Source organism: Artemia sp. Qi Xiang Cuo, chromosome 12, assembly GCF_049724085.1.
Source record: "Artemia sp. Qi Xiang Cuo chromosome 12, ASM4972408v1, whole genome shotgun sequence".
NCBI classification, from domain to species: domain Eukaryota; kingdom Metazoa; phylum Arthropoda; class Branchiopoda; order Anostraca; family Artemiidae; genus Artemia; species Artemia sp. Qi Xiang Cuo.
The window spans coordinates 66,178,279-66,197,928 of NC_142805.1; the positions used below are offsets into that span (position 1 = coordinate 66,178,279).

At 35.0% G+C, this 19,650-nt stretch overlaps 1 protein-coding gene across 2 annotated transcripts in view; it reads right to left on the reverse strand.

The window, feature by feature from the left end:
• Nucleotides 1–479: 479 nt before the first annotated feature.
• The window catches only part of Daao1 (D-amino acid oxidase 1), a 261,388-nt gene continuing 242,217 nt past the window's right edge, over nt 480–19,650 (reverse strand). For both annotated transcript variants that reach the window (XM_089098450.1, XM_089098451.1), the window contains exon 7: nt 480–662. In XM_089098450.1, coding sequence (XP_088954576.1) covers nt 546–662 — 117 coding nt within the window. In that variant the 3' untranslated portion in view covers nt 480–545. The remainder of the gene's footprint in view (nt 663–19,650) is intronic.

The window sequence follows — 19,650 nt, forward strand, 5'->3', positions numbered from 1 at the left end:
CAGCAAAATACCCAGGCAGCGACCCTATTTCTTCCTGGGGATAGCTCAATAAGCTAGTCAGAATCTTAGGCAGGGGCTGCAATACAGTTGCTCGTAAGACCATTTTAAGCTTGATAACTGCTCATGACCTACCGAACAAAGAATGAGACTTAAAATTGAACTAATTATTTATATTTTCATTAATTTATTGATTAAAATTTAAATTAATTATTTTTAATTAATGAATTAATTAATTTGTTATCAATCAATTTAATTAATTAATTAATTTTCTCGTTCACAAGGACAAACTTTCGCAAAGATATACTGACCTAACTCTACTAATTATACATTTCAATTTATGAAAGCTTTTCATACTTGGCCTCGGATCAACTGATGTTTAGGATACAGGCTTTGAACACTAGAGCTCCAAAACATTTCAGTAATATCAATTCAGAATTAACCATGAAACATCATGCTCCCTCATGCCTCCAAATAGAAAATACCCTTTGTATAATGTAATGCATAACCTAAGACAACGATTTATAAAACTTGAAATTGTGTAGCGTTTAAAGCTTAGAGGATACCTTATTCTCTAAGAATTCTTTAACAAAGGCAACAGCATACTTCGACGTTCCTGGTGCAGTTGTAACACCATACCCACCGTGACCGTAGTTGTGCACTACCTGAAAGGCAATATATTATATAAAAATAAATTACAATAATTGCGTTGAAAAAAAAAACTGGGTTCTTTAACGTGTCAGGAATTTTACTTGGCCAAAGCAATGAGAATTGTTTAGTTTGTTTTATTTTGCAGCAAGTTAGAAAGTATAACTCCTTTATAAGTAATTGTGAAACCGCCATCTTTGCCATATACTTCGCGGAATTCTGTGCCAAAGAGAAAAGCTATCTCCCATAAAACCGTAACTACCCAGACAATCGTGCATCAAGGAACAGTTAAGGTAGTTAGATCAGATTTAGCTGATTAAAGGTGCCAAGAATTGGGTAAACCAGATGAGGTTAATCGAAAAGTCAGACGTCCTCGATGGGGAGTATTATAAAAGGTTTAGAAGAAGTGGGAGCACCATGGGAAAGATCAGCGAATGTTTATTTTAAGTTAGTGGGATGGAGGAGGAGCGGGGCCTCAGTGGGCTTAACGCCCCAATGAGTTATTGGTAGGTGAAATAGAGAGGTATGGATAATTCATTTTAAGCAAATGAGTATATGCAGTTAAATTCTAGTTAGAGTAACTACGATCCAATTATTTTGAAACTGGCGAAAAATGAACGACGTACTTATTGAAGCTAGACTAGATTTCCATAAGGGTAGACTTCCGTAGCTCTGAATGACTCAAATGTTTTAAACTACCGATTTAAATATATGCACTCCCCCTTAAGTTATACAATGCTGACCAATTAGTCCACCTCAGTTCCCATTACTGGTAGGCGATACCTGGGTTTTTAGATACGTCGGTATTTTCACCTTTCGTAGGCCTATTCGGTATATTGAAATATCGATTATTTTTTACTCTGGTATAGTCCTTGTTTTAGTGTCAAGTCAAATAACAAAAAAGGAAGTTAAAAAAAGACGCTACATACTAATTTGTTAGGAATTTTGAGGAAAAATAAAACCAAATGACGGGAAAAACCCGATATGTCTGCCAAAGAGTTTTTTTTTTATCTTTCACTGATCTTCGGATTGTGCCTAGCTCTTCATATACATGCAAATATCTCTGATGGAGCGGGCTTGTGCGGTGTAGGCAACGTTTTCGGGAGATCTGACTAAGAAAACACACGAAACAGTCAAATAATACAGAAAAAAAACGAACTCTGGAGAAAATTGTTAATAATTTAACATTCCATGGAAACACGGTCCTAAAGGCAACCATTAGGTGGAACGTTGTTTTCCGTATAGATGGAGTCTTAAAGCACTATAAAACTTTAGCATAAAGAGAGGGGGATTGAGAAGGGGATGCCCCCGCCCATATACGGAGTAATTTCTGCTTGTTTTGGGTTTAAACGTTGCTCTTTCCTTTCATTTGAAAGAAAACAGTTTTTTTTTATATTCTATTTAAGCTAGTGTAAGACATGTTTCTTCTCTGCAGTTAATGTAGTTGTTACCCTGTCTCAGCATCATATGATTTGCTTGATATAATGATTTAATGATATGATTTGCTTGATATAGTGCCATTTGTTATAAACAATAAATCTGGTATAATAAAAAAACACCGATTACTTTTTTCTCATGGGTTCATTAAAGAACATGTTGATTACTTTAGAAAGGCTACTTTTAGCCACTTAATTTATGATTTATCATAATTCGTTAATTAGTTAATCTATTATATTTATTATAAATAATTATTAAATTTATTATAAATCGTTAATTTACAGTAAAATACTATCCAAGTCCTACCAACCGTTGAAACTATTTATAATACGTGCCAATGATAACTAATACGCTATAGCCACTTGTATTCTACACCTTCTAAAAATGAATTTCACGCAAATTAAGACTCTCCGACGGTCTAATGATGTACGTACCAGCGTTGGGATCTAATTGGAAAAAGTTATCGAAGTGGCAAAGTCATTATTTGGGAAAAGCAATAAATTGATTTCATATCTTGCAGATATAATTTGTGGGCCTTTGGGCGAACTCGCCTTGAACCTAATTCCCAATCAATATATTACGCTAACTAGAAGAATCTTTTCTGGAAATTGTTTCCGTCTTGAAACCGCCACACCACTTTTCCTGTAATCATAGAAGGAGAAGCTAAGAGGAACTAATTCTAAAATAAAAAACACAAGAAAAATTTTCCGCGAGGGAATAGAAAACATTGCTTTCGGGATTTCCTCAGAAGTCCCTGTATTATGAAATCACCAGATAAATCTGAAGACTAAATTTCTCCTTATTAAAAAACACAATAAATTACAGTGACGCAATAACTTATCCTCAGCTTAGGGACTTCCAGAATTTTTAAAAATAATAACTTGTTAAATAAACAGCACTAACACGCTTTTCGCACTGTTATATGGCTTAAAATGCAAGTTTTAGCATAAAAAACCAAGTGACCAAAATAGCTAAAATACAAAACCCCTTTCAGAATTTGACAATGTCTTATGGCAGAGAAACCAGACATTGGCCTTAAGTTACAGCATTCGATACTAGTTGTGACCTAGTGCAATATTACTTGGCCTCCTACTGTTCCTTCCTGTAAGAACAGTTTAGCAATCAGTTTTTCAAAATCATCCTAGAAATAAGAATATGTCAGATCCGACCTTGTGGCATAACAGCGGCAATTATGAGTGCTGTTAACAATCAAGGCTGCAGAGGTGGCTGCAACCTAGTAAAGATCTAACCACAGCCCATAGTAACCAACAATAAAAAGAAAGTGTTTTAAAAAGAACCGGTTAATGAGAAAAAAAAAAATGCAATTTGCAGCTGATTAAGGAATGGTACCTATTCTTACGGTTAGTCTTAATAGTAACATTTTATTTCGAAAACAAACTTGTACCAATTTCGAGAAATAGCCTGAAACCAACAGCCATGTTCAGGGACAGGGGGAAGGGGGGTACAGCGTTTGAACCCCTCCCCACCAACAGAAACTCTGGATAGCCTCTGCTGAAGTGCTTAATAAAACACAACTGATATTACCATGACCAAAAACCCAGTAACAGGAAACTGACAATCCCTAGGCTGCACCTATGGTAGCACACCGTAGGTGCTACCATGGGTAGCACCTATGAGTCATCTTGTTGTTCTTTTTCTCAAACAGTAAGGGGTCTATTTAAATCAATTAAATAAAAAATCAGATTTTTTCAACTGAAAGTGAAGAGCAACTTAAGACTTAAAACGAACATAAATTATTTCATATATGAGGGAGGCTGCCCCCTCCTCAGAATCTCCCTCTTTACGCTAAAACATTAAAAAAGCTTCTTATTGTTCTAATTAAACTAACCTTGTTTTTCAGGAGTCGTTATTAAAGAATTGGGACAAAATTCGTACTTTAGCGCACAGAGCGAGGTATTGTAATAATTTCTGTTTATTTTGTATTATTTATTTTTTTCTCACTTTCAGTTGAAAAAACTTGTTTTTTTTTATTTAATTTCGGTTTTTTAAATATTGCCAGAAAAACTGGCTCCACCTCCAAGGAAAAATCCTTCTTCCCCACGGATTTATTCTCTAGACAATTCAATCCTGTTATAATCTTTCCCTTCAAAAATTCTCCCCCTGAGAACTTCCCACCCATGTAAAATTTTCCCCGTGGAAAATTCCCCCAGCAGGAAATTTGCCCTCCTCCACCCGAAAAAAGTATGCATACTTCCCAATAACAAATATTATACATAAACAATGGATAAATTTTATAACTTAAAGACCTTTTCTCAAGAGCTGTAGGGGGTTTTGTTGTCTCCAAAGGGCATAATTATTCGGCCTTTCAACTATGCTGAAAAACATGGCTATATCAAAATTTTGATCGGACGATTTTGAGAAAAAAGGGGCGTGGGACTAGTTGCCTCCAATGTTTTTGGTCACTTAAAAGGGCACTAGAACTTTTAATTTCCGTTCGAATGAGACCTCACCCAATATTCTAGGACCAGTGGTACGACGCGGTCACCCCTGGGATCAAAATCAAATAAATAAACACGCATCCGTGATCTTTCTTCTGGCAAAAAATACAAAATTCCACATTTGTGCAGATAGGAGCTTGAAACTTCTATAGTAGGGTTCTCTGATCCACTGAATCTGATGGTGTGATTTTGATTAAGGTTCTATGACTTTTAAAGGACGTTTCCACCCTTTTTTCAAAAATCAGGCAACATTTCCCAGGCTCGTAGCCTTAGATGGGTATGACAAAACTTAATGAAACTTATATATTTGGAATCCGCATTAGTAGCCAATTCTTATAATATATCTATTGATATCAAAATTCCATTTTTTAGAGTTTCGGGTACTATTGAGCCGAGTCGCTTCTTACTTACAGTTCGTTACCACAAACTGTTTTATCAAACCTATAAAACGGTCATCAGAAGCTACACGGGTACAGTTATTAACATTAAAAGTAAAGACCAGCAGTTAATTGGATAAAGAGTGAATAAAAAGCTAAACGGTAGGCTACTCCTGTACTAAACGTATTCTTTTATATAGTGCTAGTTTGGTTAATGCTAATGAAATAAAATAAAATAGGATGAATATATAATAGTTTAGAAACAATTTTGGGATATATATTTGCACATTAGGGGTGGTGGGGGTGGTGGGTAAAGCATAGCATATATTAAATACGTAACCTAACCTAACCTAGGTACCATCCCCCCTAAATCCCAAAAAACAACAGTTTAACTTTAAATATAGTTCCCAGAGTGAGAAACCCCTAAATACTTGTTTATACAACATCAGATAGCGTCAAATCTTTGCTTTTGTCGGGGGGATGCCTCGGGTTTTTCATAGCAGTATATAAAAGAGTCCGTTTAATACAGGAGTAACGCTAAACTATGAAAAAGGTGCCTTCCAAGATTTAGGACGTTGATAGGCTCCAAGAAAACTTTTTTTTTTAAGGACAAAATCAAGAAAACATATATGAAACCGGAGATTTAGGATTTGATAATGCGGAACATTTAGGATACTTGATAAATTCAATTCAAAATCAACGGACTCGGTCGTTTTCGAAGCAGCAAAAGATGTCTTACGGAGAAAATTTGAAGAGCAGCTAGTAATATTTTATTCTTAGAAGAAATCTCCAAAAAGGAAAAAACAGAACATAAAGATGACACTTATTCTTAAAAGTAGTACTTTAAATAAGATTCAGATAAATTATTTAATTTTTTTGGATTTCGTCTTTATCTTCCACCTTAGACAAAGAACTGACTTCTTGTGAGCGACTAATGTGTAAATGTATAATTCCAAAGTAAAAAAGACGATATAGAAAACTCCCAAGCATGGACTATACGCATTTACCCCCTCACCACCATCTTATCCGACTTTTTTCGTTGATTATGTATTTTTCTCTTGTCTTTGTTTAATTTATGGCTGTTTCATGTAAATTAAAAAAATATTAATATTAAGAATTTTTTAATAGTCAAAAAGTTTAAAGCTTTAGAGGGAGTATAAGAGATGGGGTTGTCCATGAGATATTTCCGAGAAGATGTTGTTACGAGAATAAGGGAAATAAAGAAGGAATCTAAGTGTAAATTAAGTTTATTTAGAATAAAGGCTACGAGTAAAACTACTGGAGATAGGGAGGAGGTAGCCAGAAGGCATACTATTAAGATATCATAGTGACATATTGATACATAGAGAGGAACTAATCATCCCCGGTGTTTCCACTAGCTCCTTTTTCTAATTCGTTAAACGCCGGAGCTTTCCGGGTAAAACCCGCCACATACACCTCCTAGACTAAAAACCCATCGTGATTGGGCTGGAATCAATTCTGAACCACATCAGTGCTTTGCATTTGAAATTTGGGGGAGAGGCATTAATCCGACACCTGGCACTATTAATGGAGATGATTTTTACACAACAAATTGTACCCTCTTCTTTTTGCATTGCAGATCTTATCCCAATTCCCAAAATAGGAAACGCAAACACAGAATGTCCATCATTTCAACCTATTACGATTGCGACTTCCTTTTGCAAAGTCTTCGAGCTTCTTTTCCGATCTGACCTTGAACAGACATGTTACACTCCACCTCACCAGATCGGGTTCAAGCGGGGAATGGAATGTGCTTATGCCCTCACAGCTGTAGCCAATGCATTACTTGATGACGAATCCTCAGACGAATTTTCGCTAGTCAGACGAGTTTTACTCCTCAAAGCGGCCAAACGTGGACTAATTCCTCGGTGATTCACTGTCTTCGACATATGCACTTTCGATTATGTATTAGCCTGACAGTGCCTCCGGATAAAAATATGCCCCCTGTTCCACATAGGGAATTCATTCTTGTTTTGAAAGGTGCACGTCAAGGATCAGTTTCTTTTCCTAATCTTTTCGATAATTGTATGTTGGATGCTCGAGACTGGTGCCCCACATCTCTGATTCTATGTTCATTGAATCTGTTTCTAGTTTGTTACGCAGATGACGTTTTAAATGTCAGCCGTATCCTCCAAAGAATAAATAAGGTCTTTGTCACACTTCAACAGGAGTATCTTAAACTTGGCCTTCGTTTCAATGCTGATAAATCAGAAATAGTGCGTTTTAATTGGAAATGTGAGCCACCGTCCTCTATAGGGCTTGGTGATGCCCCTGTTAGAGCTGTTGACCACCTCGTTTATCTAGGTATTCCCATTTGTTTGTCACTACGCCGCGCCCGATCCGTGCTCCTAGATTTAACCACCTACCATTCGCTAGCCTTTTCAATGCTGTAGCCCTCCCTCACATCTTGTATTGCTCCCTTCTGGAAGTTGTTTACTAGAACCGATTGTCAGAAAGCCCGGTCCATTTTCATCCACTTTGCTAAGTATTTTCTTCAGTTACCTCCTTGGTATCAGAATTCTCCATTGATTAGAATATTTAAATTCTCTAAACCTGATCTTGCAATTTCTAAATTAATTGCAGAGCATAATCGAAACCTTAATTCTTCAAAGAAAGATTGGTATCCTGTTTTAATTCAATAGTTTTTTTTTGTGTATGTGTCATGACTCTATTTAGTGCAGTAATATTTAAGTTTGATTCTAATTCGTGTTTTATTTTTATAGTTAGTTTTCGTTACTATGACAAGTGTCACAGTAATTGGTTCTTTGTGCATGTGTTTTTGTTTCGTTTGTTTGTTTTTTCTTCTTTTTTTCCTCTACTCCGTCTTATCTTGCTATGTGAGTGATAGGTGTTCAATAAATAAATAAATAAGTTAACTTTTCATAGACATAGATGAGTCTATGTGTGAATTTTTTTTTTTTTGCTGCGGTTAAGGTAGGAAGCGAAGTTGCTAGTTGGTTTGGAATGGAATCAGGAGTTTAGCAAGGTTGTGTAATCAGCGTAATAGAGGCTTTCACCCAGGATAAAAACTATTTTTGGATATAGGAAAAAAACCTATATTTTTGTGATAATTTTGTTGTAAATTTCTTTCAATTCTTCAAGCAAAATTTTTACAATCACAATTAAATTCTACCACGGACAGGATATTCATTTGACTTTAGCGACCTTGAGATATGACAGAGGAATACAGCTTCTCTTCTTCATATCTTTGTGGTCTGTCTTCAGTGTCTATAACAAAATGTCCATTTTTTCAAAAAAAAAATCTCCCTGCTAGCGGCTTTTTTTCAACAGCTAACGAGTCTTCTTATGTAAACAATGCTTACCATCCTCCTTGAAGGTATCTGTATATTCTCAGCACCCTTTATTACTTAATTGTTACATGGCCTGCCTTATTTTCTTTTTGGATTAGATGTTTCCTTTTTGACAAGACGCCTTTTAGCCTCTTTTATTTGTTTCCCCACTGTCAGTCACCTTTATTAGTATCCCTAAGCTTCTCTCCTCAGATACAAATAATCCCAGGGATGTCCCAGACAGGATCTCGACAGCCCAATCTGTACTAGCAGTTTCCCTGGTTACGGATTCGATTTCACCTACTATTTGGTTAAATTTCTCATCAATTGGACCTTCAAGAAGCTGAATACTCGGCAGCTTATTTGAGGTGGGGTTCTTTAGTAGATTAATCAAAAAGCTTTTTGCAGAAAATAAGTTTTTCAAAAAATAAGTAAAGAACTCCATTAAAACAAAAATGAACAAAAATAGAATAAAATAGTCTACAAAGCATATAACTACCACAAATCAATATCAATAAATAAATGAAACCCAAAACAAACATAAATTAAAATAAGCCAAACTCAAAACGAGCAGAAATTAATCTGAGTAGGGTTCTAAACCCTATGCTTTCTAAAAGCCAGAATATAATTTGTACTTTCGAATGAATTTACAGAAAAAAATGTGCATTGTCAGTTTAATATACATATGCTGATTTTTATTCCTTAACATCTTAATTAATTTTTGATTTCTTAAAATTATAGAAGTGAACACATTTAAAAGAACTATTTTCGGTAAAGTAAAAATTACATTCTGGCTTTTAGAAAGCATAGGGTTTATAGGTTATAGGAAAACTTATTTTGTGCAAAACGTTTTTGATTAATTTTTGTTCGTTTTATTGACATAGTCTTTTTCAGGGAGAAAGACTGAGCCTCTTCTGAATTTAAACAATCGTCCCTTCCATAAAAACCTTAAATACCCCCTGGGCATAACTTACAACCCTTGCCTCTAATCTCTGGGGTGTGTTTCAGCCCCAAAAGCCTTGTTATATGATATTTAGACTATTTTGAATACAATGGTTATCTCAAAATTTCTATTAGACGCATTTCGGGACAATACGACGTGTGTGTAGGAGGGAGGGGGCAGCTGCTCTCTGATCACTTTTACTCTTAAAAAGAGCACTAGAGCGTCTGATTACCAATCCAATGAGCCCCCTCCGAAGTTTATGGGACCACGCTTTCTATAAAAATCTTATATGTCCCCAGGGCATAACTTACAACCCTTACCCTGAGGACTGGAGGTTTTGATATCCTCAAAGACATAATTTCCAGACCTTTCTGATGGGTTGAACAAAATGGCTACATAAAAATTGTGATTGGAAGTGTTTGGGGAAATGATAGGCGTTGGGGGGGGGGAGGGCATTTGCCCTCTGATCACTTTCGACTAATAAAAAATGCACTAGTCCTTTCAATTTCCAATCGAATGAGTCCTTTTTGAAGCTTTTACGACAAACGCTTTCTATAAAAACATCCTATGTCCCCAGGACAGAACTTACAACCTTAGCCCTGAGGGCTGTGAGGGGGTTGTCACACTCAAAAACATAATTTCCCGACCCTTCACTACGTTCAATAAATAGCTATGTCAAAATGTTGATCTGAAGTATTTGGGGAAATGATGCGTAGGGAAGGGGGGCATTTGTCCTTCGATAGCTTTTGACTATTAATAAGGGCACTATCCCTCTCATTTCCCAATTCAATGAGTCCTTTTTGAAGTTTCTACGACAACGCTGCCAAAAATCTAATTTCCAGAACTTTCAACTAAGTTGAACAAAATTTCTATCTCAAAATTTTGATTGGATGTGTTTGCGGAAATGGTGGGCGTGAAAGGGGTGATTAGTTGCCTTCCAATCACTTTCGGTTATTAAAAAGGGCACTAGCCATTCCAATTTCCAATCAAATGAGCCCTTTACGAAGTTTCTACAACTCATTCGATACGAAGTGCCCTGGTCTAATGGAAAAAAAAAATACATTGTGCCAACATCGTCCTTTACTTAGGCAGCGCTATTGTGCTGCCTAGGATAAATGCGGCCTCCAGAATCTCTGTATGACTTTTTGCAGGCTACTTCTGCTTGCAGAAATGCACCTAAGTTCATATTTGATTATTATTTCTTGCGCTTCCTATGAAGAAAATATGTTTTGATGATGGAAAGTTCATTGATACTGCAGGAATCTATGAATATTTAATACACGATTTTGATGTTAATGTTCAAACTCGAGAACTACATTTATCCGACGACTTTTTAAGGCAAATAATAGAGTCCCTACCCTTCTGAGAAAATACTAAACTTCTTAAAGCAATGTCAAAAATTTCTGAAAGCAGTAATGTTAAAAAATGATTATGAAGTTCTCCCGTAGTGTCTGCATCAATTGCAGGAAATTAAAACAGCCTTTGAAACCGAATACAGCCACTTTTTTAAAAGCCTAGGGACATATACCTCCAATAATACCTCCAAAAATACTTCCAATAAGTGACGCTTTTGAACAATATTTAAAAAAATTTATGTCTTTGTTAATTATTTGGACCATGCTATTATCTATTTTTTGGTATCAATGTCACAAGCTGAAGATCCAATGATTATGACAATTTAGCAACAAATGGCAACCTATGGTAGGAAATTCATGGCACAGTTGTTCCCCAAGAGACAGCATAGCGTTTCGTCTTGCTGAAGAAATTCTCAATTTGAATATATAAAATCTAAATTACAATGAAGCGTTTTTCTTGCAAATATGTAAAGTATATACAGTTTACGTTCGATTGAAACAACTGGGTACCTTTATATAAACCGTGCCCAAGGGATTTTTCAACTACACCGATCCCTCGATATCTGGCTGAACAACCCAGTATTCCTTTTCGATTAAAAGGGCTTCGATATGCTTTCTTAAATTCTGGACTTATATTCATCTAATACATGCACAAAACTTTATCCAATTTCAAGTCCCCATCCCCTTTGAGGTCCTTGAGCAACACAAACTGATTGTCAAGAATTAACTTTAATTTGAAAATTATGACAATTTGTGACCATTTTAATGAGACATTTCACTTCATTTTTGTGTTTTTCTGTCTTGATTTAAAATGCTAACTTACGTTAATCTTAGTTCCTACGACGCCTAGTCACGCATAGAGCAGCAACGGTTAACCTCCACGTCACACGATCCTGATTTAAAGACCAAAGCTCATTGACAGACGACTGTAGAACTCTGCCTTAATCTTCAAGGGAATGACCTTCTTTATTCGTTGTCTACCTCTCATCTGGAGGCCCGGAGGAGTCGAGAGCCAAATATCGTAGGGTAGTCATCCTTGTCTCATTTGAGTCATGTGACCATGGTATCACCACCTTCTTTGTCAAACTCATCACTCATTTGTGGGTATACTAACTTAGCTCTTTGAGTAAATAATCTTCATTACTCTCGTCATGTTACTCATACGGTAATCATTCAAATAAATGCAAAGATTTTAGCTTGAGCTTTACCCAGAGAAATTTCCAGAGAGACAGTCTCCTTAGGGAGTTTCTTAAGAGTTTTGTTCATCTCATGGGCAAATATGCTGTACAATCAAATACAACTTTTGACTCACTTTACAAGATTTCCAAGGAGCAAGAGCGATAGTAACGGACTCAAAACTTCAGTCAAGTAAGCACAAAGCAAAGACGTTGCAATTTGTCGAACAGCGTTTCTACTGTCCCATTTAACTTTGAGCGAGAACTTTCGTTTCTACTCATTATCTCTTCTCGTCAAAAGTTTCCCTGCTCTTCCGCTTCGTGTTTGTTACGATTAGATACAATCCCCATAAGCATTAATGTTACAAGTGGAGCCATTTTAGAAAAGTTGGTTCTATGGAATGAAATGCCATTATTCTTTCTGCTAAGCAAAAAGGAGCAAGTCAGCTTTGGGCAGTTCTTTTGAGAACCTTTAAAGCACTTGTATCTACCATAAAAAAGGATAATTTATGTTCTAAGATTTTTTATGGCAGTAAGATATGGCATCATTTCTTGAAAAGGATAGGAAGCTATACTGGATTCCTTCCAAAGAAAATGACCTACTTATATTTCTATTAGAAATAAGAACTGGCTAACAACGTCTTCACGTCTGGATATGTGCATATAATCATCTTTATGAAGAAATATCTTCTCAGAGATTGCGATTTTTTTTTAATAACATAGTATCTACGTTAACAAAAAAAGATATTTGGTTGTAAAAAAAAAATATTTTTTACACGTGAGTGGAAACTAAAAACAATTTTAAAATTGTCCGGGTCTTCTGACAACCTCTTTTTTTCTTTTTCTTTTTTTTTACAGGTAACGACCAGTTTTGGCCATTAATTTAACAGATGGCGAACATTTTAATATTAAAAGCTTCAATTCTTTTCTATTCGTGAAAAGGATAAGAAGCTAGTATAAAGCTTATTTCTCAAAGAAGTAACGAACTCATAATTTCTACAAATAAAAGCTCATTAAAGTACGGATTGATAAGCATGGGCGTACATAGTCCCTTGCATTCGTGAAAAGAATAAGAATTTGCTATACTGGATATATCCCAAAGAAGTAACCTTCTTATAGTTTCTGTAACTATAACTAGAAATTCCCCATGTGACCATACCTGTAACTATAACTAAAAATTTACCAACGTAAGAATTGAAATGTCATCTTCACGAACAAATATTTACTTGCAAACTTTGATTTGTAAAGATGACAGTGGCCATAGTGAGTTATTCAAAGCATGGTTACAAAATATCCATTTAACACGAGAGGGAAACCTGAAAATAATTTTAGGGTTTTCATAATGATAATCCCCTCCCCTCCCTTTCTTTTGGAAAGTGTTTAGTTTTGGTCTTAAATTTACGAGATTGCGAAATAAACTTAAAATTAAAAGCTTTAATTTTTCCTGGCATTCGTAAAAAGGATAAGAATTTGCTATACTCGGATATATCCCAAAGAAGTAACCTCCATTTTAGACTAACCTCTATCCCCTCCTTACTTTTAGGAAGCGGTTATTTTGGCCTTTATGAGACTAAAAAAAAAAAAAAAAAAATTTCAACTGAAAGTGAGGAGCAACATTAAAACTTGAAAAGAACAGAGATTCTTGCGTATGTGAGGGGGGCTGCGCCTTCCTCATCCCTCGCTCTTTACACTAAAGTCTTAAAGTTCTTTAAAATACATCTCATTGGAACTCAACGGCACATGTTTGAGCAGTCTTTCTTAAAGAATTGTGACAAAAGGTCAAGCTTTAGCATAAAGAACGAGGGTTGTGAAAGGGACAGCCCCCTCATATGCTGAATAATTTCGTTTTAAGTTTTAACGTTACTCCTCACTTTCAGCAGAAAAAGCTTGCCAGGAAATCCCCCAACGTGTTAAATTTTTCCTGGACAATTCCCCTCAGAAACTTTCCTCCCCAAGGAAAATCCTTTCCGTAGAAATCTTGTTGGCCTCCAATCCTTTTAGTAACTCAAAATGGGCAATAGAACTTTTGCTTTTCTTCCGAATAAGCCCTCTCCCGATCTTTAACGACCAATGATCTGATACAAACACCCTTGGAAAAAGCAACAACAAAAAGCACAACATATAATCCTTGATACTCTTTATGGGTGATTTTTCCGCGGGAGCAAATTTCCACTAGAGGGTGAGGATTTACGGAAAGAACTTTCTACGGGGGAGAATTTCCTGCATGAATTGAAAAGCGATAAGAAATTAAAATCTTTTTCAAATGAAAGCATGCTATGGATAATTTTTTAGGCGGGAATCGTCCGTGAGAAATAATCATGGGGGGGGGATTTTCAGCGAGGATGGGATTGTCAAGGGGTGTACTTTACGGGGAGGAACTTTCAAAGGAGAAATTTTCGTGGGGAGAGGCAATTTTCCTTGAAGGAGGATCTAGATTTTTCAGCATTATTTGAAAAACGATCAGAAACTAAATTTCCAAATAAGTTTTTTCGATAGAAAGTAAGGATCAACATTAAAACTTAAAACGAACAGAAATTATTCCACATATTAGGGAAGTTGCCCCTTTTCAAATCATCGCTCTTTAAGCGCAAGTTTGGCTTTTTGTCCTAATTTACTAAGAGCAACTCCTGAAACACAGGGGCCATTTAATTAGAATAAACAAATTTTTTTTAATTTAAAAACACTTTTGCGTGAAGAGCGAGGAATTGAAGAGAAGGTAAACCCCCTTCATATACGGAATAATTCCTGCTCGTTTAAACTTTTAATGATGCTGCTTACTTTCAGTTCTATCATTTTGCTTACTTTCTGCTAACTTTCAGTTCAGAAAAAGCTATCATTTTTTTTTATTTAATTAGTATAAAAAGCTTGTATTTTACCTGAAGTTCCCGAAAAGGAGAAGACCAAAGAAGTGAACTTATAGGCCTATTTATAGGCCTATTTCAGCATTTAAAGACAAGCCTATATTTGGGTCATCTTCAGGAAGAAATAGTTTCTCAAAGAACTGGATTTTTTTTTATAACGCAGCGATGGCAAAAATTATGTTAGTATCAAAGGGCTGAATTTCCCTTGGGTTCTTCAAGAAGGATAGAAAGTTCTGCTGGACTATTATTATTATTTTTTTTATTTTTTAAGACGACCTACTTGTGTTTTTGGAAATAAAGACATCCTAAGACAGGCATTAAAAATTACCTACAGGAATGAATCTTCGTTTTTTCGTTAGACGTATATAGCAAGTTCAAAAGAAATAACAAAAATGTCCTTCACATTAGAGGAGGAGATATTTTAGGATTGTCTGGATTTATGGTAGTGACCAATTTAATGATTCATTTTTATCTAAAAAAGATAACTTAAGCCTGGAATAGATAAAATAATTAACAATCTTTCCGAAACTTGAGTTTTCAAGTATTTCTCCAAGCGAGAGAAGATTTTAAAGAAGGCAAAAACCTCAAAAACCTGAAAAACTAAGAGGACCAGTCAATGGCTTGAGCTATCATTAGAGGTCTCCAGATTAGGGAAGATATAATAAAGACTAGAGGCTAGGAGCTCCCTGAAAATGTAAAACCGTAATTGCGATACAATTTTCAAGTGAAGTCAGAAAAATGTTACCTATAAATGAACTATCAGCTAAAGATAGCTTCTACACATTTAGATATCTGTCAAGGCCGTATCCAAGGGGGGGGGTACCCGGTTTGAACCCCCCCCTGAAATTTTTGACCGAGTCAAAAATTAGTCGAAAATTAGTAAAATCTTGGTAAAAATTAGTCGAAAACCGAGTCGAAACTTAGTAACCCCCCCCCCCGAAAAAAAAATACTGGATCCGCTCTTGATATCTGTATTTGTGGAGATATAACATATTCGATTAGAAGTTAGGAGCTCCCTGAAAATGTGAAACCGTAATTGCGATACAATTTTCAATTCAAGTCAGAAAATGTTATCTAGTTTTAAATGAATTATCAGCTTTGGTTTTTGGCTTTTATAATGTGATTCATTATGGAAAATATATTTTGGAACATTTTAATATGGAGGGACTTCTCAAAGAAATTTTTTAATGTTTTGTTCAAAATGTACAATTTACAAATATTTTCATTTTCATTTTTATAGCATGTTTTGTGGTGTGAAAGGAAATCGAAATACCCGATAATGCCGCTAGTCTTTTTCATGGCTTACTAGATTTTGTCCATTTGTTGAGCCTATGTTTCAAGGAATGCTGCCTAGATTAGTGATTAGCATCAGAAGCGATAAAAAGGACATTATTTTGAACTCTCTTATATTTTGAAGTTCCGTCTTAAACAAAATATCAACGACATTGTTTTACATCATAAAAGTCGTATCACAAGCTATTAGGTACTTGAACAGATCTAATAATTCTTCAACAATTATTCTTAAGGGTCCCCTAGAATATTTGGACCAAAAAAACTTTTTAATGGCCCTAACCCCCTCCCCCACCCACACATAAGAAAAATATTTTTATAATCCTTTTTCCAAGAGAAGCGTTAGGCAGGAGCGAATCCCCGGCATTTTTATTGGGGGGGGGGGGTCAAGAAGGGTCCATATCCAGCTAGGCCTAGTCAAGGGCTATGGGATATATAATATTTTTTTCTCCACATTATTGGGACAATTACAAACACCCCCCCCCCAAACCACACCCCTGGTGTTAAGTTATGTGCACACAAGACCATTTGATTCCTTGAAAAAAAAATACATTCCCTAATTGCTTTTAGAACTTGAGGAGGAAGGAAATCCCAAATGAAATGTTTTTTGTGGGAAGATAAATAAGACGGCACTTTTTCTATCTTTTTACCCCTCCTAGCCTTACAATCTTCATTGTAATGTGCCAATAATTTTACGAGTACATTGGTAGCAAAGCAATATATTTGGATTTAGAGTCTTTAGGGATTTCTATTTCCAAGATTATCTCGTGCTTTTAATGTTTCCCTTGTTCTCTGGGAGAAACTGATTAATCTTCCTAAATCCAATGGAAAGCTTTCTCAAACGGTCACCATTAAGTACCAGTCTGAAAATTACAGCCTGTAATTCTTCCAGCACAGAAAAGATACTAATGTCAGAGTTTTTGAGAAAAAAATTGTTATTCAGGGAAAAGATAATCATAACAGGGGACCAAGTGAGTGGTCTATAAATGTTATATAGGTTCAGATTTAGTTAAGGAAAAAGAAAAATAGAAAAAGACAGACTTATAGGAGATAAACTCATAGGAAATCCAATTTCATTAGTTTTACATAAGCAAAAAGCACAAATATGGCATTGAAAGACAGATGAAGCTATTTAAAAACATTCTACCTCAACAGAAAATATATTAAAAGACAATATTACTCCCATGCTTAGTTTTAAGTTGTAGAGGAAGCATTCAACCACTATCCTGACATAATATAAGGACCAGGAACCCCACTAGGTTTAATAAAAAACATCTGTGACGAAACGATGTCCTAACGGAAACAAAAGAAAGGTTTCCTTCATTCTTAGGTCACGATCTTCTCTTTAAAAAAAGCAGAAACAGCGCGTTATTTATTTATTTTGTTTTTAGACTTAATTTTACAGCAAGATTTTATTGCAAATGAAAAATATGACTCAGTTCCCTAAATTTGGTTTCTATGTTTTGCAGAAAGATATGATGGATTTTTTTTCGAAAACGGGTAGCAAAGTTCCTATGATGACTTTGGAAATATGATTTCCTTATTTGTCGTCAATATATGTAAACCCAAAATAGTCAGCTCCCTTTTCGCACCCCTCAGAGTTCTTTATTAAATAATAATTATAACGAAAAATAAGATCAAACCCCACAACACAGCAGCATGGATCCAATGGCCGGAAAGTAGGTAGAGGTCAACATTTTTTTTTTTTTTTAATGTCTCCAAAAATTATTCCTGAATTCGTTTTTATAGATCCCAAAATTATTTTTCTAGGTCACATCAGCAAATTGGGCATGTGCTATACAGAATATGGAACATTATGTTTCTTCTTCAAAAGTTCTTTTAGCTAATATTTTAAGTATTAAAAGAAGGAAAGAAGATTCAAGGGAAAGATTTGTATATTTTCATAAAATTTCTGGGCTATTCACAGTGTTATTTTTCCTTATTGTAAATTAAAAAAAAATCGTTAATGAAAAATTTAAAAATCGTATTGTAAATTTAAAAAAAAAGTTATTTAAAAAAATAGTTTTTTTTATTATTACTATTTATAACTTAAATTCTAAACGGCAAAACCCATATTAGCAAATGGGGACCTGAAACTGAAACCGACTTGATAACAACTTGAGATCAACTGATTGAAACAGACTTGAGATCATCTACTTGTTTATATTTGATTCCTTATTATCATACTTATGCTAAAATCTATTATTATATTTATTTTTTTATACGATTGTAGGTCTTGTGTCACTTACTAATCAAGACCATTTCCTAAAATGTTCTTTATTTTTTAACTGCAAAAAGGAAAAATGCTATTCAGTTCAGCTGCCTAGCAGCTATTCAGTTCAGCTGCCTAGCAGCTATTCAATTCAGCGTTATAAGATTCAGCATTGTTGTTGCAATCTATTATAACAACTATTCATTTCAGCTAACTAACAGCAATTCAGTTCAGCATTATAAGATTAAGCATTGCTGTTACAACCTACTGTGACAGCTATTCAGTTCAGCTGTCTAACAGCTAATTCATTAAACATTATAAGATTCATTATTGTTGTTACAACCTGTTGTAGCAACTATTCAGTTCAGAATTATAGTTTTAAGAGTTGTTACAACCTACTGTAACAGCTATACTGTTCAGCTGCCTAGTGGTATTCCATTCAATATTATGAGATTCAATCTTGTTACTACAACCTATTATAATAGTTGTTCATTTCAGCTGGCAGACAGCTATTCCATTCAATATTATAAGATTCAGCATTGTTGTTACAACCTATTGTAAATACTATTCAGTTTAGCTACCGAACAGCTATTCAGTTCAGCATTATAAGCTTAAGCATTGTTGTTACAACCTAGCGTAACAGCTATTTAGTTCAGCTTCCTGACAGCCATTCAATTCAGTATTATAACAAATTCCTGGGACCGAGCTTCACTTGGTGACAAGAAAGACACTTCTTTTTAATCTCATTCACAAAACAACTTTCTCATTCACGGAAACTAAAACCATTAGACTTCTGGATATTTCCGATGTCGTTTATATGGAATTTTTTTTTTAAATTAATAAAGGCCCTAATCGAATTTTCCCGAAGTAGTGCACGACAGAAAACGAACAATCATCTTATTACGAACAATCTTATTAGACAAATAATAATCACCAAGTGAAGCTCGGTCCTATGGTATGTAAACTATCATTGTAATTTTTTCTTCCGCAATATACAGCATTTAATACAGAACAATTAAGAATCCGAGGTATCAAACCGTAATGTCTTTTTCTAAAATAAAATATCATTATTAAATGGTTATCAACAACTGTGTTTTGAAACACATCCTACTTATGCTCGATGTATTCAACCTTCAGGAGTCTCTAGTTTCAGTCAGGAGACGATTTATGAAAAATTTATTACAAGATTACAAGATTTATTACAAGAGTTGGGAGGGAGAAAAGAATTTTCCAAAGTCATGACCTATCTAGATCGTTATTTCACACCAGAACGTGGTAATATTCCAATTTTTGAAAAAAATAAACATTTAGCTCTGTTTTCGAGAAAAACTTAAAGATGAAATTGCATATATACAATTTTAAATTTATTCCTCGTTTAATAATATAAGATAAATGAGCAGCTTGCTTTTTGGTTTTAAGACGAGGTCAGCGCAAATAATTTTGCTCAAAAGCTGGGCAATTTTGCTCTGGTCTTTTAATGTTCGGAATTCTGAATTGGATAAAATACAATAACGAAAAAACGAAGTAATGGATGGACGGCAAAATGAGCCCTGGTTCGTTTCTGGCAAAAAAAAAAAAAATCATA